The sequence below is a fragment of the Zonotrichia leucophrys genome, chromosome 9 (assembly GCF_028769735.1).
Source record: "Zonotrichia leucophrys gambelii isolate GWCS_2022_RI chromosome 9, RI_Zleu_2.0, whole genome shotgun sequence".
NCBI lineage: Eukaryota > Metazoa > Chordata > Aves > Passeriformes > Passerellidae > Zonotrichia > Zonotrichia leucophrys.
The window spans coordinates 14,740,041-14,763,538 of record NC_088179.1 but is presented as its reverse complement, the minus strand read 5'-3'; the positions used below and the strand labels follow the sequence as shown (position 1 = coordinate 14,763,538).

Below are 23,498 nucleotides of genomic sequence, written 5' to 3'. Positions count from 1 at the left end.
AGCTGCTGGTTTCTGGGTCCTGGGTTATTTTGCCTCCCTGTGACCCATGGCAGAGTTGTCTTCCTGAGCACATAGCAGAAGGTGCAGGCTGGAGTTTTGGAGCCTCATTGTTGATATTTGGATACACTGGCCATGAAGGTCAAATAAACAGGAAGGAAGATAATCTTTATGCTCTGTTGGCAAGGACTGGCTGTGGCTTTCTCCCAGCTTGCTTCCCTAAGGTGAAGGAGCCAAAATTATATTCAGAGGTATATGATAGTTTTGCCCTGCTGCTGGGTGAGCGTTGCTATGGACTTCCTTGGCTCAAACTGGTCAAAGTCTTTTTTTGGGGGAGGGTTTGGAGGATTAAACAGTTTTGTAAAAATGCTTTTACTTCCTTGCAAACGCTCCTAGTGTCGTATGTTTTATTCTTAGGAACATCAGCTCTGCCTGCATGAAATAAAAAAAACCGGGTGCCTGGGGCCACAGGTGAGTAAAGGAAAGACTTTGTGGGATTAGGGGTCAGGAGATGCAGGAATTGGGGCAGGACAAGGGAGCTGCAGCTACAGGTCCAGGGCATGGATGAGCACTGAGAGGTATCACTGAGGGTGCTATGTGGTGGCTGTGTACCTGTAGCATTGAAGCCAAGGCCTGAAAGGTTTGCTACACCTGAGGACATTGATTGTGCCCAGTGTGCTTCTGCCTTGGTCACTGCAGTCACAGCAGTGCTGTGCCCCACCCTGCTCCCACAGCCATATCTGTAAGAGGCCCATGAACCACTGGTTTTTGATTTCAGTGCTCTAAGATTGTTTGGGAAGGGTCTCCATGGACCTCTCAGCTGATTTTCTCACCAGTGTTGCAGTGCCCTGCCCTTTGCCTTTGTGGCAGTGTGGGCACAGCAGCCAGTGGCTTTTTGGCTGTGCCACTTCCCCGGATGATGGGGATACGTGCTGCAACAGGAGGTGTGTGCCTGCTGGCATGCTCAGCAATTACTCACCAGCAGCTGGGCTGATACCAACCATTACAGCATGCAAGGGAGATGCTTACATTGTCTCTCACAACAGCCTAGGGTAGGAGATTAGGCTCTCTGCATCAGCAGTGGCAAGAAAGTCCCCAGGGAGCCATTCAGGGGATATTAGATTCCCACTCTGAATCATGCCCTGGAAGATGCAGTCTCATTATTGCCTGCATCAAGGCCAAGGGAAGACTAAGCTTGTCAGTTAATACTTAGCAGGGTGGCTCTGTCCATACAATCAGCTTTGCTGAGTTCCAAAAGGTTGAGAGACACCATCATGGCACAGCAAAGAAACTGGTGTAGCGCTAAGGGGAACAAGGAAACAAATCAGCAGGCCTGGGGAAGAGATGATGCTTTTCCCCTTCTGTTCAGCTGCCAGCAGTCTCAAAATTAGTGTCTCAGAGCAGGCTAAAACAAAAAAAAACCCAACAAACAAACAAAAAAAAAAAAAAGCAAAAAAAAAAAGGAGAGAGAGAAATCAAGAGAGGAAAGAAGAGAAATCCAAACATATATTAAAAAAAAAAAAACAATTGAGACCAAGTGAGAGCTGGCTGCACAGAAGTCAGGACTCTCCCGTGTCCATGTCTCCCGCCTCGTGGGTTCCCCGTCGAGGGGATTTGCAGAGCAAAAAATCACAAAAATGACGATAAAGGGGGCAGAGCCCAGCGCCGTGCCGGGCAGGCAGTGCCCCCTGGCGGCCCCGCGCGGCCCCGCAGCCGCAGCCCGGGGCGCGGGCTTCGCTCCAGCCCCGCGGAGCCGCGCGTCCCCCCCGGCCACCTCCGGCGCTCACAGCGTGGGCACAGGTTTATAAACCCGCCTCTTCTCACCCCCTGCACCCCACGTGCAAGGGCAGCAGCAGCAGCAACTCCTGTTTGTTTATTTTATATGGGCGGAATAAGCAAGTGACTTGTTGGTGTTGCAAAACAAATCTTCCTGCAGCTGCCTCTTGGGAAAGCTGCTGCTCCCCTGCCCTTTGACGTGCACACTGGGGATCCCCCAGTGTTGTGCCCATCCCAACCCACTCCAGCACAAATAGGAAATTCAGAAGATGAAGACCAAAACCCATCACCTGCCAAAGCATGAGACATGACTCCTCTCACCCCAGGCAGTGAGCCTCTGCCCAGAGATGCCTTCAGAGCCAGGAGTCACATTGGAGGCGGCAGCCCTGCATGGGTGCCCCGTGCTGCAGCCCCCCGCAGCCACAGCCCCGGGCTCGCAGCACCGTGCGTGCCGTGCCCGAGGGCAGCAGGGCGCTCCCCCTTCCCCTCACGCACACACTCGGAGCTCGGCTGCAGGAGTGCTCTGCCAGAGCGATACACATCGCTTCTTCCAGCTGAGAAAACACCGGCGGGTGATTGCCCAGAGCACACGCCGCAGTCAGGAACTCCCACAGCAGCACCTGGCTGCAGCTCCCACGCCACAGCCGGGCTGGGTGGGGAGCCCGGCACCCCGCCAGGCCCGGCCCGGCTCCCCGGCACCCCGCCAGGCCCGGCCCGGCCCGGTTCCCCGGGCGCACCTGTGCGGTTCCGGGCTGCTGTTGCCGGCGGCTCGCCCGGGGGCTGCGAGCTGGCAGCGCCTCAGTTGGATGGTGCTTCTTTCAAAGCTCACCCTGGCACATGTGGGTCCTGCTCTGCGGAGGCCAAATGTGAGAAGAGCCCCCAGCTGCTGCAGCTCGGGGCTGTGCCGTGGAGACGGTGTGCAGCTCCCAGGGAGAAGCTGGAGAGGATGGCATGCACCTTGGCTGGCAGGTGGAAAGTGATGCTGTGCTGGCGGTCATGGGCAGTGCTTGTGTGGGGCCATGTCTCTGCCCGGCAGCAAGGCACCACCACTGCTCAGCCCTGCCTCGGGCTCCAGGTCCCAGTTTTCCTGCTGCCACAATATTCAGGGAGCCTGGAAAGAAGTACCAATTTACACTGAAAGGTGTAGAAGGGCTGCTCCACTCTCAGGTGTGGACCAGCATTTTCCAGGCACTTCTGTTCAGGCCCAACCATCTCCAGGCTTTACCTGGACTTCCCTTTTCCCCATCAGCAGCATCAACGTAAAGCTAGGCAGAAGAAGGTTTGAAGGGGGAGGATGTTATGGTGGCCCCTTGGAAGGGATTTTTAGCTCTGTCCTAGAACAGTGAACTCTAGCAAGGTGTTCCCCAGTTTTTTTAGGAGATTCTTTGATGTCTTCCAGTTTTTTCATGAGATTCCTAAATGAAACCCCAGGAAATCTGCTGACTTCTTGTTTTCTTCCTGAGGTTGTTTTCATTTCTTGGCTGGTTCCTTTTTGTTTTTGTTTTGTTTTCCCAAATGTCTTTGTGAACCTCTGATTAATTCAGCTTCTGATTCCTTGGCAGTCGCCTCTGGAGACAACACTGAAGATTTCCACACGTGTGATCTATCTTCTTCTTGGCTGCATAGCCTTCAGTGCTGGAATTGGGTAAGAAATGTTACAACAGACCCTAGTACACCAGAGCAGGGGTGTTAGGAAATAAAATATTGCACAGTGCTCCGTGAAAAACTCTTTGATTAATTAAAGGCGTGGGTGGCTACACAATTGCATCAAATTATCCACGCGCCGCGGCAGAATGTGAGATAAAGGCAATGATTTCTTATTCCAAGGACACGGTCAAGCAGCCCTTGCCAAGCCTACAGAGAGCTGCTGGCCTGAAGGTGAACAGGAGTATTTCCATGGAGATGTTTTCCACAGAAACAGGAGGTAAGGGATCCCCTCCACCATGCTGTGCTAGAAGGTGCCACAACGCCCGTGTGTAAGGAGCCTTGCCCCAGAGCAGTGCCCAGTGCCCTCCCCTCAGGGCAGTATTTGCCTTCTAAAGGCTGATGCTGAGCAAATCACTGATGGAGGCCAGTCCTCTCTCTCTGGGGAGCCTCAAACCCACAACATCCTTTGAAAATCCTGATCAGGGCTTCCCTTAGCTGGAGGAGCAGCCTGTGGTGGCTTCTGCCTGCCATTGAGGGTGATTTGTTCTCCTTAGAGAAACATTTTATTCCAACTTTAGGTGACTGGGTAGCAATACAATTGCCTCTATTATGGTTTATATTCTAGTTTTCCTGCTGCTTAATTAGTGATTGAACAGGAGGAAGTCAGTTGTTTAAGAGCTATCATTTGTTTAGGAACTATCAGTGGGCAGGATTGTGCTGTGCATCGGAGGTTTAGGGCTCACAGTTAAAAGGCAAGCACCAGAACCACACACAAACTTGATTTTGCACAACTCTTAACAGCAGAGACTCAGCTTGCCCTGAAGAAGAGATGTCTGAACGTGTTTCACCTGGCCCAGAACCTTATCATTTCACCCAGGGGTAAATATGAGTGAGTAACCATTAAGCCAAGTACGTTAGTCAGGCCATGGGCAGCAGCTGCCTCAGGTGGTTTCAGCCTTGCCTTGGAGGTCAGGAAATTGGACATGGCTGAAAGCCCTGCCAGGGGTGCCAGCAGCCACATGAAGATGGGCAGGTGAGGAGGTGAAGGCAGCCTGGATCCTACACAGGCAGTGACAGCTGCTGTCTGAAGAGACCCCAGGAACCAGTGAGCTGAATGAAATTGGAGTTTGTTTGTTTGTTTGTTTGTTTGTTTGTTTGCTGTTGTTTTTGCAGTAGTGCCCCCATGGCCAGGAAGCAGAACAGAGATGTTTCACAGGAGATGAAGCCCATCCAGAGAATCTAGCTGGAAAGAAACTGTAGCTCTGGAGTCTCACATCTCCATTTGAAGTGAGGTGATGCTGGGCCCAAGGAGAGCACAGATTAATCCTTGCATGCCTGCTTAGGCCAGAGCATCTGGAATAGCTTTGACAGTTGAGACACACAAATCAAACCTAGAGAGGCTGCAGAAAAGGATGCCCAAGACAGACATCTGTACTAATTCTGGCCAATTTCTTAAGCCTGATTTTCTTCCCATTCTTGCTGCTGTAGCTGGCAGTGAGCATCCCCCCTGCAAGTGAGAGAAGAGCTGGCCGGAGTGGCCAGGCATGACAGGGAGAGAAAAGGTCAATGTGATGCTCCCAGAGCTGGCCTGTGTTCCCAGGCAGCACTCTGCCCTTTTCCCCCTTCTAGAGTAGAACAGAATGATCCCTTTGGTGCATTTATCCCTGTTCATACAAGTGTGCCTGCAAGGCAGAGCTGCCTTCAGCCTACCATGGACTGGCACAGGGTGACTATTGGCTTGCAGAGCTACTGAAGGAGGAGAAAACAAAAAGTCCTGTTGGGTTTTCTCCAGAAGCTGCAGGTATTTAGAAGGAATTAGCAACAGCCATGTCATTTCTTGGGAAGGGTGGAAATGCTGGAAGAGAGATGAAGTTTGAAAGCAGCAGGGGAGAACCCTGGGTGCAGCACATGGGTCTCCCCAGTCCTATGCAGTGCTCACCATGGGAGCAAAATGGGACTGCAGTTCTTCCCCATAGCCTGGAGCATGGGCTATCCAGCAGGAGCTTCTGACCTGGAAATTTCCTTTTGCTGCTAGGCCCATCACAGGAGCAGGAGAGATGTTTGTTATCTTTGCCTGGTGGCGCCAGCAGTTGAGCAAGAGGAGTGGGAGGCTGGCTTCTGGTTCCTGTACCCGTGCCATCAGGAGCTCCCACCTCATCCCGCTGGGTGGGGGACTCAGGCTCGGTAGCATTCCCGGTACGGTGCATCTCCCCTTTTGTTTCAGTGTAATTAGTGCGAAAAGCAAGAAAGGATGTGGCATCTTGCACCTCAAGTGGAACTAAAGGCTCATTAGCAGGGAGCGGGAGGTGGCTGCAGGGGCAGCACCGAGGCAAACAGGGAGGGAGGGATGTGCACGGTGCCAGCTGAGCAGGGCAGGGTGTGTGTGCTCATCAGCCAGGATTTCTCACTCCCTGCAGCGCCTGGCTTTGCTGCAGGAACGTTTACTTTCCCCACAGCCTCTCAGGAAGCTCCAGAAGGGTGGGCAAGCCCAAGATGCCAGGAAAGCCTTGTGGCAGCATTTTGTGGGCTTGTGGCTGGCAGAGTGGACCTGGCAGGTTGCTAGGCACAGAAGAGCACAGCGCATCATTTGCTTGTGGCTGAACTTTTGGAAGATGCTCATGTACATCTGTCTCTTCACAGCCATGAGTGAAATGGAAAACCCCTTCTGGGCTGCTCTGCCTGCAGAGATGCTGTGAAAGCTCTGTGAGTCACTTGGGGAAGCCCAGGGTGCAGCCAGGCTCCAGAGAAAGTCCAGATGCACTTCATCCCATCCCTGAGAGTCACTGGAACACAGTTTGGTGTGGGGGTAGGTATTCTGAGTGTGTTTGCCCGCAACACCTCAGGGTGTCAACCACACATGGCCCAGGGCTTTCCCTGGGCACTGCAGGGACAAACCCCATCCCTGCAGCTGTGCAAAATGAGAGCAGTGATCACCCCACTGCTGCTGAGGAGTTCACAGCCTGATCCATCCTCTCCCAGGGCCATGGGCTGACTTCCTTTTTCCTTTGACCCGCTGGCCAGAGGAAAGTAGGAGGGGCTCACAGGACAGCCTTTTCCAGTGTGCTTGGTGGGGAGAAAAATGCTGTGGGAAGTGGCTGAGAGCTCTCCCCCCCTAGACAGGGAGGCCATCCACCCACACCCAGTTCTTCTGCCTGAAGGAGCCAGGCTGTGCTGTAGGCAGGTAACTGTCACAGAGTAGATAGACGTGAAACTACTCAGCTTCTTCTGCCTCACCCAGGGCCAGAAGGGTTTTTTGAAAACAAAAATAAAGAGGAAAATACAGTCTCCACCCTTCCACCCATTTTGGTTGGCAAATCAAATAAAACAATCTCAAAGTTGGCACCACAGTAGCAGTGAGTGCCAGCTCCCGGCCTCTCACATGAAGTGATGAAATGAAAGGAGATGAATAAACAACCGCCAGGTGCCTGGGGGCTGCAAACTGGTTTTAAGATGCTGGTGGGTTGTTTTTTCCTGTGTGGTGGTGGGAGCAGCTCCCCACAATCACCACATGACTGGGAAACTGCCCCCTGTAGCAACTTGGTCACCCCTGGGCTATGGGCAGATGTTGATTTGGCTCAATGAAAAGGGCTGAGTGAGAAATGTGTGTCACCACAGATGGTTTCCATGGACATTCTGGCTTGGAGCAATGCAGCCAGTGACAACATGGTGAAGGGGACATGAGGCTCAGCCATCACCTCAGGTATGCCCAGTGGTGGCAGGGAGCCCTGCAAGGATAAGCTGGGTGCCAAAGTGCTCCACAGCAGCTGGAGCTTCTGCCCTGGATGGATGCACTTTGGCCCACAAGTGTTTGGTTGCTATAACTAATACAAGTATTTAAAATACAGGTGGGGGGGTTCAGTGGTTTTACAGACAAAATTCCCCTGTTTAGGGCTATGCACACTCAGAGGTGGCTCTGGGTTTGCCATGAACAGACCTTGTCATGGCACTATGAAGATTTTTTTCAGAATTGGTCAGGGGATCCACATTCTCCTCTCTGGGGTTGGTAATGATAAGACAACTTCTTCTCCACCTCTGCTACAGTCCAGTCACAGCACTGTGAGCACCTGGGAGATGCTCTGCAGGGCAGTCACACTTCATCACAGCTTCTGCCACAATGCAGCCAAATCAAACACTCATTCCTTGCACTGGGGCTGCCCAAGGCATGCTGGTGGCCAAGTGGTGGCCTCGTATCTCAGCAGTAAGGCAGGGACAAGTGTTTAACCTGATGCTGCCAGCTGACATCGGGTGCAGAAGCACTGCAAGGAGGGGATGTCACACTGGGATGTCCTGCCCTGGGATACCAGCACCACTCCTGGCACTGCCAGAATCAGGCTGGCCAGTCCCATGCAGCATTTTACCCCTGAGCTTAGGACAGTTGCAAGAAGGCCCTGTGTGGTGGAAGGGTGGTTTTCACTGGTGATTTCCCCCCATGGCTCAGCTGCTGGGCTGGCATGCAGGGCCAGGCAGGAGGTGCTTATCAGCTCACCCCATCGGGGCAGCAGGCAGGGGTGCCCTGCCATCTCTGCTGCTAATGTCATTACAAATAAAGGAGGAGTAGAAGCTAAACTGAGCCCATATAAATTCGCCCTGCCCTGCCCTGCTCAGCTTCAGGAAATACCTACTAGAATTGCCATTCTCATTATCCGCACCATCCCTGGAAACAATCACTAGCTGACTTGTCCCTTTGCCAAGTGCTCACCAGCCTGCTCTGTTTGCCCACAGGGCCCCCAGAGTGCCTGCTCCCACCAGGGCTCCTACACACTGCAGGCTCCTGCACTTGTGCTGTGCCACCACAGCCCTGCACGCTGCTGCCCGGCCAGACCTCAGCTGGACCCTCTCCCCTGAAATTCAGGGGTGCTTTCAACCAGAAACAAGGCGAGGGTGGCTGGGCAGCTCTCTGAGTCACCTGTTTAGCTTTCTCAAGTTCCTCAAGTGTGCTGCAGTTATTTTTGGTGGGGTTGGATGCTAGCCAGGTGGTTGGGACCTGCTGACATTTATGATTTTTCTTTTTCTGCATAACAAAAGTTTTGCTAAATGAGAAGGAAACAAACTCAGTCCCAGGTTTCACCACGTGTTTAAAATAAGATAAAAGCAATTCTGGGCTGGCTGTTGTATCCTCTAGAGCTGTGGAGGCAGCAGTTTCCACTGGGGGGATGGTCAGGTGCCCCACACATGCTGGGCTCCCAGAGGATACTGGGGAGCTCTGCTGCTCTCAGTGACATCGGGTCCATCTCAGTTGGGCCTGTCCATGAGGAGTCCCAGGCCCCAAGGGAAGGCAGGGCTGTGCTTGGGGCAAGCAGCAGTGCGGGATCTCACTGTGCAAGGCTGCACTCTGTTGGTTCTGGTGCTCTCACTGACACCAAGGCAGTTCATCCATCTGGGTGCTGGTTTGGAAATGGAGTGGTGGGAGGGGAAGCACACATATGTGGGGCCATCCACATGTGGGGAAGAGCACAGTGTCTTGGAACCTGGCCTGGGTCAAAGCCCAATGCACAGACAAGCAGGAACACCTCCCCCAGGAAAAGGTGGCTCTTACAGTGGGGTGTAGACATAAGGAGCAGTTATGGAAACAAAAGACATACATACTTCTTTCCTCTTTTTATATAATTCTTCCCAAAGCAGGACTAGCCCATTTTTATCTCACTGCCAGCTGTTTTGTTCTTTTATCCCCCAGGCTGGGCAAGGGTGTGGACAGGAGGAAACAACCTTTCTTTTTTTTTTTTAATGACAGCTTTTCATGGGAAGATGTTCAGCTGCCCGTGAGTGCCCAGGCTCTGCCCAGGTGTAAGCAGGAAGGATGAGCAGGGCTCAGTGCAAACTCCATCTCTTTGCTTTGCCACTCTTTTCTGTGGCTGAGCTGCTGCCAGGCACTGAGGAGCTGCAATGCAAAGCTGACAAACCAGGGCTCGCTCTGCTCCCACCCATGGTCACAGCACCTCTATCTGTCTAGGGCCTGGGAAATAAAGAGGACATACAAAAAGACCAAACACACCATATTTTATAAGCTTGGAAATAATGGGGTTTAGTCATCATCCAGTGAATCTGCTGGAGACTGACTGTCCACATGGCTCTAAGCCTCCACAAGAACATTGGCAAGGTTCAGTTGTTTTAAAATAATGCCTCAGAAAGTCTCTCAGGGTAATGCCTATGGAATTTCCAGGTTCCTTTAGGCTGTAGCCACTAGATATATTTCAGCCTTGATTATAGATGCAGAAATTTGTAAGTAGCCCCAAGCCTTATGTTCAGGTGAGGTTTCAGGGGTGAACTTTTGGCTGGAGAGAAGCTTTCAGCAGCCACTTGGAGTAAGGCATTTACAGCCCAAGGGGGCTCAGCCTTAGGCTTTCTGCTGGCCTTTCTTGGAGGTTCTTTACTTACACAAGGTGTTTTCCATGCTCCTACCCTCTGCATGAGCCATCAGGTGCCTGGCTAAGCTGTCATGACTCCTGTCAGCCACTGCTTCCCAAGCCTTGGTGCTTTTGCTGTCACTGGCTCTTCACACTCTGTTGCTGCATCCCTGACAGCAAAGTGCCATCTTGTCCTTAATAAAGGCATCATTTAATCTGCATTGTCCTGAAATATGATGGACTCCCCTTTGCTGGGGCCTGCCTGTGGCACAGAGCAGGCTCCCCCAGTGCCCCCACAACCTGCAGCACCTTTGTGCAAACGCTGAGTGAACTTGGCTTGGGCCCCCTTGGACATGAAAGAAAAACAGATCTCCTTGTGAGTAAAGGTCCCCTGGCATGGATTAACAGCATGCAGGCTTCACTTTCAAAACCACATCCACACCCAAACACACACACAGGACCATCTGAGTTGTTGTTTTAAATACTTTTAAATTCCATTATGTTTCCTTTATGGGTAGGTTGTTTTTTTCCTCAAGGACTGTCATAAATCAACCCTGCTAATCCCACTCTACATTTATTATTATTATTATTACTAGGGAGGGCACAGCTGAGTGAACAAGGAACTAAGGCAAGGTTGAAACACCTCCACATCCAAAAGGCTCCTTTTGCTGGTGATAGAACTGGGGAATGTACAACACACGGCCAACACCTAAATGGGTTGTGCTTCCCTTTGGTGGGGAGGCCTGGAGCTGGCCTGGGAGCCATGAGGTGTGCTCTGAAATGCACATCAGTTTTGAGCTCAGTGCTGTGACTGCAGACTCGGCCTCCCTGGGGAGCTGCTTATGATGGGGCTTTTGGAAACAGCAATTACCAGACTGGCAGGTCAGGAGAGGAGTAACAGTGTGAACCCAAGTAGGAGGAAACGAAATTATAAGTGCACTAGGTGTCCCTGGGGTATATTTGACCAAGGAGGAGTGTATATACTCAGTACTGTTGTCAGCTTTCTTTCAGCAGGGATGCAGGTGCCCTGCAGGCACTCTGGATGTGACCCTGACAGATGCCAGGCCCTACCTCAAATCCAAGAGTTAAAATCACTTCTCAGTCCAAGCCATCTTGGTGGCAACTCATCCTACTTGGATACCACAGATGCAAAAACCTAAGCTGTATTTTGGTGCATACCCCAGAGTTCTGTAACTTGCTCCTGTGAGGTTACAGAGTGCTGATGAACTTGGCATCCACTTCTGCTGTTGCAGCAGAAATACAAATCCTCTTCTGAGCTAGACTTTGCCAGAGCAGAGGGCTGGAAAAACAAACAAACAGGAAAAGTGCCTTTGACTTACTGCATTGCCATTTCCTGGCTTCAGCATGGCCCAGGCTGCCAGCAGGTTTCACTGGCAGAGCAGCATGGTGAAAGGCATGGCCCAGGCAGCCCAGAGTCTTCTCCTCCCTTCTTGGGGCATGTTTGCAGTGAGTCCTGCAATGCTGCATCCCCCTGAGGCTGCTCCTTGGCCCTGCAGCAGAGCTGTTTCACCAGGGTGACCCTGAACACCCAGCAGGGCACAGGGACTGTCCCTCCTGCTCACCAAACTGCCTGGAGCAGGTCCATGGCATGGAGTTACTGCACAGCTGGATGCACAGCAAGGCACAGGGACAGGCAGCCAAAAGCGTGCGCACACAAGTCCTCACTGCTCCAGCATGGAGAGGGGGCTGTGCTCTCAGGTGTAAGGCAGGGAACCCCAAAGGCACAGGTACCATCATGAGAGAGACCCCAAACTCCCCGGTCTCTCCTTCTCTTTGACTGAAGAAACACAAAGACAGGCCCAGATGTGTTCAGTTTATTTTCCCTGGATTTAGACACAGCTCTGGCTAACCACCACAGGAACAAACAAACCATGACCTGTGCCAGCCCCTGCACCTCTCCTTGCAGCAGAAGCAGCTGGTGGCACCTCTGGGAAGGCTGGGGCTGCACAGGAGCAGCTCTGCAGGATGCACTTGGGCAGTGGTAGTTGGGGGATGGCAGCCCAGGCCCACATGGAAGGTGCAGCATTCAGAGTCAAGCCTTGGATGCAGCAGCATGGTGCACATGGAGAGACCATGAAATGGGGGTCAGCTCTCCAAAGTGAACAGCTGCCCTCCCCTTCTTCTCCCCAGCTTTTCCTCTGGCTGTTTTGAAAAGAGGGATGGAGTTAAGCATTTACAGAAGAGGCACTTAAGCAGGGAAGGCTCTTCAAAGGCAGGAACCTGTGGGCAGTTCTTTGGGGAGCCAACTTGATGAATCTTTTCAACAATCAATGAGGGAAATGAGATAACAAGAAAGGAATAAGCAATGCTGGTAGCTTAAGAATGGCCAGAGCCTTTTCCTCTGCAGATGCAGCATTGGAGGAGATGCAGCAAATAACTCTTCCAGCATTTTCTGGGTGGTAATAGTTCCCTCTTCACAGTCTGGGCATTTATTTTTCCAGATGCAGTTTACCTCTACCTTGCCCAGGACCAGCTTTTGAGGAGGTCTCTGCAGAAAGCCAATCCTTGTCTACACCCTTTGCAGCCAGTGACTGGATGGGAAGAGGGGGCTTCTGAGCCTGGGAGGTTTGAACAGGCAGAAGCTACAGCAGTAAAGACAATTCTCTGTGGCAGATTTTAAGTCCTGGGAATGCCAAAACTGGCAGAGGGAAGTAGAAAAGGACAGATGAAAGAGCCAATGCAGCAGGGAGCTGAGCAAAGCAGCTCAAGGATGTGAACTCCAGCAAAAGTCCCTGTAGTGTTTTCTGGATAGATTGCAGCCTTGCAGTAATTTCAAGTGAAGATTACTGAAACCTGGCTTTCAGGAACTGTGTTCCAGCAGCAGAAGCAGCTGTTGGGTCAAAATAAAAGCTGCCCTTATGTCTGGGACAGAAATCCTGTGACTCAGTGCCTGTTCTGACTCAGATAGGAGCTGCTCTGATCCCACACACAGGACTAAATTTAATGGTTGGGGAGGAATTATTTACTGGCTCAGCAGCAGTTACCTGACTACTTGCTTTCACTGCAACATCCTCGGGCTGGGTCAGAACTTCTCTGAGTAAACAGATACCACCACACCATGAACATCTGCTGCCAGGATGGGAGCATGCAGCCAGGACATCCAGAGTGCAGAGTTACACCATGACCACCCAACACCATGGCACTGTAACTTCCTAAGCTGCTTTCCAACAGGGTCTCAGAAATTGTGACTACAAACTCTGCATTCTACCAGCAGCAGACTGGGCTGGAAACTCAAAGGATGCAGTGTGAAGCAGCATCCTTCAGTTCCCAGGCCATCAGCAAGAGAAGGGACTGAACATGAGTGACAGACCCTATTTCACCAGAGTCAGCTGCAAATCACATCCCTTCCTCCTGTGCACAGCTCATGGCCCTGCTCAGCAGCTGATTTCCAGAAGCTCTGCTCAGAATTAATGCCCAAACACCAGCTCCACATACCTACAGAGAAATCTCCATTTTGCTAGGACTTGGGTTTTCCTTTGTTTTTTTTTCCATAAAAGGCATATTTCAAATGGTGAGAGACAGTCATAACTCCAGTTTTTGTGCTCCAGTTTCCCCCAGTAGGAAGCAAAGCAGGAAGACTGGTGCATTAGGACACCTGAGAGTTTTCTCTAGCAGATGCTAAAGAGAAGCAGCTACTTTTGGTTGAGAGAAAAAAAAAAAAAAAAGGTTAGGTTCTCCAAGGGGGTAGAGTGGGCCTGAATGAGTCCTGAGAAGTGCTAGAGAAGAACAGGGAATGCTGGAAGCAGAGGCAGCCCCACCAGGAGGTGTTGGCACAGGGATGAGGGTTCCAGCAAAAGCTGTTCTAAACACAGAGGAGGCATTCCTGAAACTCCACAATCATATTAACCTGTTAATTTATACAGCATCTCTGTACAAAAATAGAAGGGTTCTAATAAGATTAACAATATTAAATAAATATTTAATAGAAAAAGTCTTTGGCCTAGTTCATAGCTCATCCTTTGGGTTGATGTTCATTTCACTGGGTCCTAGATGTTCCTGGTCCAACATTGCAATCACTTCGTCTGCCTGGATTCGTTCCTGCAAGAGGGGAAGGGAAGAAATGGTAACACAGAGCTTCAGTGCCTGCTCCAGCTAATTCAGTGAGGCTCAGGCTGCTGGGAGGACACACAGCAAGTATTTTACCCCAGAACCAGCAGTGTAGGTGAGAGGATGGGGGAGAGCCTGGGGATTTGCTGGGCAAAATTAATCAAATCCCTTTCCACCTCAATGCCTGATTCCCTCGTCCCTGCAGGGCTGCAGTGGTTGGGGCAGAGCTGATGTTCTGTAGTTCCCTTATCACACTTCACTAGCAGCCATTGCCACAGCACACCCTCCTCCTGTCCCCTCTGCTTGTTGATTTCCAGATCCTCAGGCAGGGCTGATCTCCCACCATACAGGCACCAACCTGGAGGAATTTCTGCTGAAAAAAAAAACTGGGAGACACTGAAGTATGTGTCTGAAAATTAGCTTTTCCCCAAACCTTACAGCCCACCTCCATCACAAGGTAAAGGAATGAGGGTTTTGCATTCTCCCTGCATTTAGCATTGCTCAGTCTTGTATCTTTTATTTTTACAGAGCAGAATTGCTACCAAAGGGAGGCAGGGGCTGGTACAGCAGCTTTTTAAAACAGAATGTGGAGGGTGCCTGGTGAAAGGCATCACAGCCCAGATCTTCCAAGGCATCTTGGGTGGTGTCCAGAGCCATGGACTTCAAGTTGCTGAAGTGCTTATGGGAGGACTTTGCAGCAGGACTCACCCAGTACTCTGAGCTGTGGATGGCTCTGCAGGAGTTCCCCATCCATCAGGCTGCTGCCACTAGGTGTCAGAAATGGCCTTTCCACACCCCACTCAGCACCCCAGCCCAGCACTGCACCCCACGGGCCAAGGGCAATGCGTGCCCAGGACCAGGACTGGCAGGAAAAACCTGCCCTGGGGCCAGCTCCTCTCATGGGGGGGGGCTGCTGTGGGGGCTGTAATGGGAGGAAAACATGTACTGAGACTGGAGAAAGTAAGATGGTCCTGGCTCCTGTGGGACGCTGGGTATGCCCCAACTGCCCTCACACACGATGGAGGGACTCACCAGCTCTCTGTAGAGAGGGTCCAAGGTGAACCAGAGAGCCACAGCGCAGCGCTGGCCCTTGGTGACCGCCTTCACCCCGTGGGGGTTCTCGCCACCCGACGAGAAGCTGATCATCCTCCCACACTTGGGCTTGATGGAGGCCTGCGGGGAAACAGCACAGCAGGCTGGCAAGGGGCTGCACACGCTGGCCTGGCTGGGCTCACCACGCCCCAGGGCTTGGGACATTACTGGGCAGCCCTCTGCATCACCCCAGGACCTGGTGAGCTGCTTGGGGGGACATGTAGAGCTCTGGGCATGGTTGGCAAAATGTGTGGGGTAAATAGGGAGCTGTGAAGCTTGCTCCTGCAGTGCAGACATCGTCCAGAAAGGACATAATGGCATGGAGTCTCTGGAAAGCCTACAGGTGACCACCTGGAGAACAATGGGGCCATGGCATAACTCCAGGGAGGTCCAGGATAAGCCTGGCATGGCTGTCAAAATACCTCTTTCTTTCTTCTCTTGGCAAGAGTCCACAAGAGTCCTGCAGGACCTTGGGAGGAGAACTGCCAACCAAACCAACCCTCAGGCACTTAAGTAGACACAATCTACCCTCCAGCTTCTCCAGAGACCCCAGCATAGTGCCCAGACCTCTGTCCAACCATAAAGTGGGTGCCCAGCTTCCTTAATGGCCTCAAACGGAGAGGTGAGGGCTCATGCCTGAGCCACATCCCCCTAAGGGTCTGATATCCACCACTGTGACCCACTCTGGAACAAGAGATCTGGATCAGGCATTGCATCTGTGTGGAGACACCAGCTCATGTTTGACCACAAGATGGGGTGGCAGCTCAGCAATCTTCCAGGCCAGGGACAAGTACCAGCCATCCCTCTGCCTGCACTGGGGGTGGGGAGAATTCCTAATCCACAGGTTTACTGCTTGGCACAGCCTCTAGGGAGGGAGCAGATGGTCTGTGCACCTCTGCAGCAGGATTTTGTATGGGCTGTTTGCAAGGTAGGAGCCACAGGCTGCCTGGGGAAGCCCAGAGCACTGGGCATGGACTGCTGAGGAACAGCTTTTGGCCCACAGCACCAACTCACTGTCACAGTTTTGGCGTCCATCTCGGTGAAAATGAACTCGCCACCTTCAAAATCTGCGTTCATGTACAGGAGGGCACTGGGGAAGCAAGTGGGAAGCCCCAGTCAGGGGAGAACTGGGGAGGTCTCAAGGCTGACCCCCACCTCCTGGACAGATCCCACATTGCTCCATGAAGACATGGGTGGGAGACGGCCAGAGGGAGAGAAGCCTCCGGGCAAATTCCTTCCCTTCCTTCCTACCTGTAATCCCGAAAGGTGTAGGCAGGAGGCTCCTTCCAGCACTCGTTGGCTTCGGGGTCCAAGAGGCAATTGTCAGCATGGATGGGATGGCTCAGATCATTCCTGCGCTCCTGCTGGCCTAGACAGGGCCATGTGGAGGAAGGGGGAAGGAGAAGGGATGGATGAGATGGGAATGCCATGCTCTGTGGGGTCCTATCATGGGGTGGGAGCCTATCCTGACCCCACTCCAGGTGATATTCACAGGTGAGAGAAGGAAAGGAATGGCTGGGGAGAAAAGGCAACATCTGAGGACTCACATCTGCACAGCTTTGCCTTTTTCTGACTGCAGGGAAGTGAAATGGAGAGCTGGGGCTGAGGTGGAAAGGAGATGTGACAGACAAGAGGAGGCAAGAGAAAAGGAAGGAGAAAATAGCAGAGTTGCAGATACAGAAACCAAGAGACATCCCAGAAATTATTTTTCTGGGGGACAGCAGTGCCCACTTTTTGCTGCTGTGGGGTGCTGACTTTGCCCAGCCTTGGCCACCCATTTAAGCATTAAGCACAAGAGAGCTGCTCTGAGCTCATGAAGACCCCATGGAGGGCTGAAGCCCTCCCAAACTCCCTGCTCCTCACCGGAGAGGGCGGTGCGGCACACCAGGTGTGTGTAGGAGAAGTAGAGTGTGGAGTTGAGCTGGAAGTAGGACTGGACAATCCTGCGAGCCTTCTCACTGATGTCATAGAACAGCCGAGCACTCTTCAGAGGGACACGGCCCTCATAGCCATACTGGGCAAGGAGAGGGCCAAAGGGAGGTCAGTGTCATGTGCAGACTGGGAGGGAGGGCGTGGGAGAGGAGGAAAAGGAGGAAGGAGCTGTACCTTGAGGGCTTTGAGGACAGTGGCTCCTTCAAATCTCTCATTCGGGGTGTGGGGGGAGGTTTTGCCTCTGTAACCATCTCCAGCCAACATGATCCCCTGGAGAACAGGAATACAGAGGAGGGTGAACTGGTGTGTCAGGAGAGAGGGATCTGCAATGGAAGTACATGGCACCCTCTTACCAAATCCCCCAGGGCTGCATTCACTGGGCCAGGTGAGTTGGGGTGGAAAGGTGCTGCAGCTCTCTGTGAGCCCAGATGCAGGATATCAACCACCCACCTCCCAACTGGGGATGTTCAGCCACCCTCAGTGCCTTGCCAAACTCAGTTAATGGTGAATGAGAAGGCTCACCCAGACTTGTGGATGAGCATCCTTTGGGTTGTTATAACATGGGGAAGGAGCTCTTTCTGCACAGGCTGTGTCCTGCAGCCCAGGATGGAGCAGCAGCTCCTGTGCTGCGGTTATGGGTGTGCACGGGGGACAAGCATCCACCTGCTCTCCACAGGCACCCTGCCATCAGCTGTAACACTCAGCAAGGCATGAGCCCATGGTCTCCAGGGGCTGATCACACATTCAGGTGTCACATTCAGCCCAAGGACATTGCCCACTCACACTGGCCACCCTGTGCAGCTCCCGGCACTGCTCCTCCGAGATGACATTATCCAGCAGCACTCGCTGGGTGCCATTCAGCTGCTCAGAGTTGTAGACAAACTTCACATCGCTGTAGAGAAGAGGGCCCCCTGAGGAGAGACACAAAACCATCCTGCTGAACATGCCCTGGCCTTGTGGACATCTTGTACAGAGCCTGGAGGCCAGCTGATGTCACCCAGCTGTGCTGACAGGCAAAGAGCTCCACAGCTCTTTGAGAGAGAGCAGAGTGTTATTGTAAATCAAAGACAACTCCGACGAAGGGGAGAGAAAATGATGATGCATCTGACTCCATCATCAGAAGGCTAATTAATTACTTTATTATAGTACACTACATACATTTCATCTAAACTGAATCTGCCATGCACTCACTCTTGCTCACAACAGCACAGAACTGCACTCCTCTCTCATTCTCCCGTGACTGTCCCGTGACAGTCTGACTGACACACACACACACACACACACACACACACTTCTTGGCCCTGATAGGCCAAGGGAACAAAACATCCTCACTTTGGGTAAACAATCTCCATATTGCATTCTACTTTAGCCCAACACAGGCATACCAAGCGAGATAAGAATTGTGTTTTCCTTCTTCTCTGCTTGTCTCACAGCTTCTCTCTGTTCAGAGGGCATGTGAATACCAGAGAGTGTGGCCTCCCATCAGTCACAAAAGAAACAGAAGCAATGGGCACACAAGAAGATGAAATCAGTTTGATATAGGAGCATCAGCGTTTTCTACCTTCTCAACAGTGGCCTTACAAATGCAGGGACCCCAGCCTGGAAACACCAAACCCCAGTGGGACACAGGGAGAGACAGGGACAGTGGCTAACTTGGCTCTCCAGCCCAGATGTCGACACCAATAGGTTCCCATTGCATTTGTGCTGTGTGGATGCTGCTGGCTTGGCATGCAAAGCTACCCTCTGCAGTTGTCCTCAGTGATTTTTGTCTGCCATACACAGAGAAAGCCTCACATGGTGCTGAGCTTGCAGCAAGCATTGCTCCCCTCCAAGAGGAGGGCAGGGAGTCGGCGAGTCAGAGGACTCTCAGGATAATCCTCCTCCACCAAGGCAAAGGAGCTGCCAGGGCTGTCCCTGCCATCCCTCACATCCTGCCTCTGAGCTGCCCCCTCTGCTGCAAGCTTTTTACAAGAGATTTCATTCCATCCCCATCAAATCTGACTGATCCAAAAAACAGAGCAAGGCCCCTAAACCACCGTCTTTTGAGCCTCTTCCACACATCTCCTCAAAGAAAGAAAAGGAAAGAAATGGTAACAATAAAAGCCTAAACCAGATGTCTCTCTGGGAAAAAAAATGAAATACATCTAAACTGTGAAGAAAATTATTTGTTGTCACAGACAAGCAACAAAATAGAGGAAACAGAGCTGCAGAGTTCCTTCCCACCATGTGGCATATGGAAACTTCTCTGTGACAATGCTTTTGTAACTTCTACTTTTCTTGTCTACTGAGTCAAAACTGTGTTCTTGGCAGGTCTCCTTGGCCTATGGAGGACACGTAAACCCCACAAGCCCTGTCATTAGCTCACAGCTTTATTTCTGAAGAGTTAAGTTTCTTGGAAATGGAAAATATGGGATGTTTCTGGTGTTCACTGTGCTGATTTTGTTGCTTGATAATCACATTTATTGCAAATGCAGCTGGATCAGAATCAGAATTCTCAAATCCAAGCTCCTGGCATGCTCCAACACAGGGCTGAGTTCTCCAGCTCAGCTGTTCTTCCCCAGCCATAAGCACATGAGGGATGAACATGGAAGGCATTGCTCAACACTTCCAACATTTCTCCCGGCTCCTCCCAGGGAACAAATGGGGCAGCTCTGTGCCATGGGCACGGAACCCTTGTCCCACACTGACAGTGTGCTCCCACCTGCTTTCCTTGCCTCTGCCTGCTCTGAGCACCAGCACAGACAGACCTGTGTCTGTGCTCTGCGAAAAACACCCCAGAGAAACTGAGGAATTCTTTGGACTTTTGGGAGAGAAGGAATTGGCAGAAAGGAGGAAGCGGGGAAGGGTAGAAGTATAGAAGAGTACAAAATTAGAATGACATTTCTCTTTTGGCCTTTTCTTTTTCCAAGTAAAAAGAGAGAAAGAAAACAAAAAACAACCAAAAAAGGCAATATCTGACAGACAAAAATCCCCAGTTCCTTTTTGATGGATTCAGTTTTCTTTGTAAACAAAAACATTCTGCAAGTAAACCAGAATAAGAGCATAGAAAGGAATAAAAACAGAAAGAAGGACTCTGAAATTACTGGGTTATAAACAGCAAACAGGCCAACAAATATAATTCAACCAGCTCTTGGCTTAAGCAAGATCTTTGGTATCTTCCTGTGGTATTTGTCTATTTTATGTACAGCTAAAGAAGGGATAACAACACTCTGAGCACAACACTGAGCAGCTGGACACAACTTGGGTTCGGGAAAGCTGTGAAATTCCCCAAGAAGAGCTACCACCCATTGCATTACAGGGAGGTTTAATTGCCTGCTGCTGTGGAGCTGGCTCACTAGAGACATAAGACACCTCCTGGCTTGAGACCCTGTTGTTTTGCAGCAAGGATTCTGCTTTGGTGCTTGGCTACAATATTGTTTTTCAAAATTGTTAAGGGAAAAAATCCTATCTTTAGTAGATGTTATGGTATTTTCTGTGGCTGCCGAAAATGTGCTGAAATCAGATGAAATGTCTGCTGACAGGCTTATAAACAAAGTGATTTCATGTGAGCTAAGACATGAAATCATAAGCTTAGTCTGCAAAGAGAAGTGGTTGCTAGTATGGTGAGATCCAGCACATTTAGCAAAGCATGAGGCTGCTCCCAGCACCCATCCTCTGTCCAGCAGCCTGGACAACAGGGAACACACTGATCTCAAAAGCACCTGGACAGAAAACTACTGTTTGCTGGTTTGCTTTCCCCATGGTGGGGAAGACCCAGCCTCCCAGCTCCACATCTCAGGGCTCTGTACTGAGTAGCCCAGCAGGTGGGAAAAACAAGTCCAAGGGCACAGCAGTGTCCTGGGATCCACAGACCCAGAAATGCTGTGGCAGCACTGAAGACTTGTCTGTCTCTTAAACAAAACTTGAACTCCCTTAAATAGGAGTAGCCCTCACTACCCAGTGACCAGCCTTTGCAGTCTGCAGTCTCTAGCAACAGGAAAAAAAATCCCAATTTTGTTGAGACATGTTTAACAGCCTTACCCTCCTTCAGCTCTCGATCTGGCTTTGGCATGGGTTTCTTTGTCAGGGACAGCCGGGGCCCATCCTCGGGTTCACTGCTGATGCTTGATGGGACACTGAGGAGCAAAAGAGAAAAGGAACATCATGACTTTGGCCACAAGTTCTTCAGCTTGCACTTTTGCTCCCTTTGGAAACTAACACACAAAAACTGCAAGCAAATCAGTACTTTGTTCAAATGTCACAGCCATACAAGCTGAAGCCCTGTCCTATGGCAAACATTGCTGTTCTGGTAATGAGAGCAACAGCTTCCACCAACAAAGCACAGACACCAACAAATCTGACCAGCACAACTTGCCTCAGCAATCAAGTTCCCTCTAGATCATTGCTGGTTTTGAGGCACTCAGTTAAAATAAGGTTCTTGTGGGAATGTTTTCAATGGCAAGGGGCAGAGGGCCCTAATTCAACCAGGATGGTGTGCTGGGTGAGTGGGCAGTACCCCTGAGTGGCAGGCTGGTAGCCCACCATGATCCCACCATGGGGAATGGTGAAGCTGCAGCTCAGCTGTGGCTCACCTGTGCTCGTCCTGGCGGGCGCCGTACCTGTTCCAGTAGTTCTGTGGGAAAAGAGAGGACAAACTTCTTAATCTAATGCTCCAGCAAAAGCCAGGGCATTACCTGCTCTGCCTGACTCCCAGGGACATCAACCAGCCTCTCTGGCTCCATCCCACATAACTTTGGACAATGGCCTGAGTTCACCAGATTGAAAATGTGCATGAGGCTGTATGCGCCTCTCCTTCACCCCAGGAATGCCTCCTTTGCCTTGCCATCCCTGTTTTCCTACAGGGAACAAACCAGGCCAAGACCCAGCTCCTGAGTCACCCACAGAGGGTTGGATGTACGGGAGAGGGGCAGGGGGAGCTGTCCCAGAGCCGTGAGCTGCTGGCCCAGCACAGGCAGGCGTTACCGGCTCCGTGTAGGCGAATCCCAGCCCGGCCGCCGCCACCCGCAGGAGGTGGGACTCCAGCTTGTGCCGCCGCAGCAGCGCTCTGGCCTCCTGCAAAGAGAACAAAAACAGGAGCAGATGCACATGGCCAGCTTCTGCAGGACAGTGCAATGCCCCTCTGCTTCACAGGGGTTTGGTTTCCATGCAATGCTGCTGGTTTCTTTAGGTTGAGGGATGCTTGGGCCAAACTGAGGCACAAGGCTGAGGCACTCAATACATGACAGAAGGTGTTCAGCAACTCATTTAGGAAGCCTGAATCCCCAAAACACATGTCCAAAGCTGGCAGAAATTTCTGATCACCTTGGTGAGCCTCGAAATATCTGGGCAAAAGGCTGGCCAGAGAAACCCCAGCTGCAGAATGAGGGCAAGTTCAGGCTGGTGGGGCAGGGACCCTGGCTGGGCTGTGCCTCAGTTCCCCCCATGGAGCCCATGGCCTGGCCCTGGGATGCACTCAGAGTGCTTGGATGGGGGCCAAAGCCTAGCCAGCTGGAAATTGTCCATCAGAGGGCTTTATTTTGAATGAAAAATCTGCGAACACTGGTATTTTTCCTAGAAAACTATTGTGCAAAGCAAAAATAAATTCATTTTTTTAACAGAAAACTTCAAAACACTCTAAACAATTAAATGTTTTTGCCAACTTCAGGGTTTTTTTCCTAGATTCATTTTGTGATGGAAAAGAACATTTTTTCTTGTTTGCCTTTTTATAATTTTGCTTTTATTTTTTAGTACTTTATCAAATTCACCCTGATTTGCCTGGATGGCAAGGAATTCCCAAAGGAATGGAAAAACAGTTCCTGCCAACACTCTGTTTATGGGCGAGGAGAATGACTGGGATGGCATGGGATGGGATGGGATGGGATGCAGCCCCAGGGCCGCAGATAAGGGCTGCCCAGACTGGAGAGGAAGCCTGTCCTGCTGGGTGATGGAACACACACTGTGTGGCTATTTGACCCCAGCCTAACCCTGTGATAGCAGAGCTACTGTCTGCACAACAGGCTGAGCCCTGAACCCCAAACTAAGAGACTTGAGAGTAATGCTGAGATCCCAGCCTCCCCTGGGAAATATTTCTCAGCCCTGCCTGAAGAGATGCTGCCCTTTGCTTGGAGTTTTATTGCATTCATCCTCTGTGTGTCCGCTGGAGCACTGGGCAAGAGGATGGTTTACACTGTTGGTCACTGCCCTCCCTGCCCTTGCTCAGGCTTTACTGGGCTGAAGTCCCCATTTAAAGCAAATCCTGTCCACCAGCTTTTCCCCCTGTCCAGTGACTCTGAACTTGCACCCTGAAAATCACCACCTCAGCATCACCAGCGAGCCCAGCACTTCTACTTCTCTTTTCAAAGTGGTCCCACTGGGGGAAAGCTGCGAGGCTGCTTTTATTTCCACCAGGTTTTTTTGTTAAAGCCTCCCACCAAGAGCTCTGAGGTGTCACTTAGTCTCACCTTTCTGGGTTTGATGGTGGCTGGATCCACTGTGCCTTCCAAGAGACCCTCGTAATAACCGGCATTCTCCAGGACATCTTCATCGTCCGGGTGGAACAGCAGGTAGGACTTGGCACACTCCAGGGCTTTCACATAGTCACCAACTGGGGGGAACAAACAGTGGTCAGGGGGGCACAGGGGGCTCACACAGAGCCCAAGAGGG

The 23,498-nt window shown here is 51.4% G+C and overlaps 1 protein-coding gene across 3 annotated transcripts in view; it reads right to left on the bottom strand.

Moving 5' to 3' along the window:
- Positions 1 to 11,583: 11,583 nt before the first annotated feature.
- P3H2 (prolyl 3-hydroxylase 2) overlaps positions 11,584 to 23,498 on the bottom strand; it is a 64,059-nt gene continuing 52,144 nt past the window's right edge. The window contains exons 5-15 of one of the 3 annotated variants that reach the window (XM_064721120.1): positions 23,297 to 23,439; positions 21,819 to 21,908; positions 21,428 to 21,468; positions 20,877 to 20,971; positions 17,640 to 17,767; positions 17,031 to 17,126; positions 16,788 to 16,938; positions 16,176 to 16,293; positions 15,939 to 16,014; positions 14,865 to 15,005; positions 11,584 to 13,823 (exon numbers count right to left, since the gene is read on the bottom strand). In XM_064721120.1, coding sequence (XP_064577190.1) covers positions 13,731 to 13,823; positions 14,865 to 15,005; positions 15,939 to 16,014; positions 16,176 to 16,293; positions 16,788 to 16,938; positions 17,031 to 17,126; positions 17,640 to 17,767; positions 20,877 to 20,971; positions 21,428 to 21,468; positions 21,819 to 21,908; positions 23,297 to 23,439 — 1,172 coding nt within the window. In that variant the 3' untranslated portion in view covers positions 11,584 to 13,730. Of the gene's footprint in view, positions 13,824 to 14,864; positions 15,006 to 15,938; positions 16,015 to 16,175; positions 16,294 to 16,471; positions 16,527 to 16,787; positions 16,939 to 17,030; positions 17,127 to 17,639; positions 17,768 to 20,876; positions 20,972 to 21,427; positions 21,469 to 21,818; positions 21,909 to 23,296; positions 23,440 to 23,498 lie in introns of those variants that run through there. The other 2 variants (XM_064721121.1, XR_010441407.1) reach the window with 2 other exon arrangements.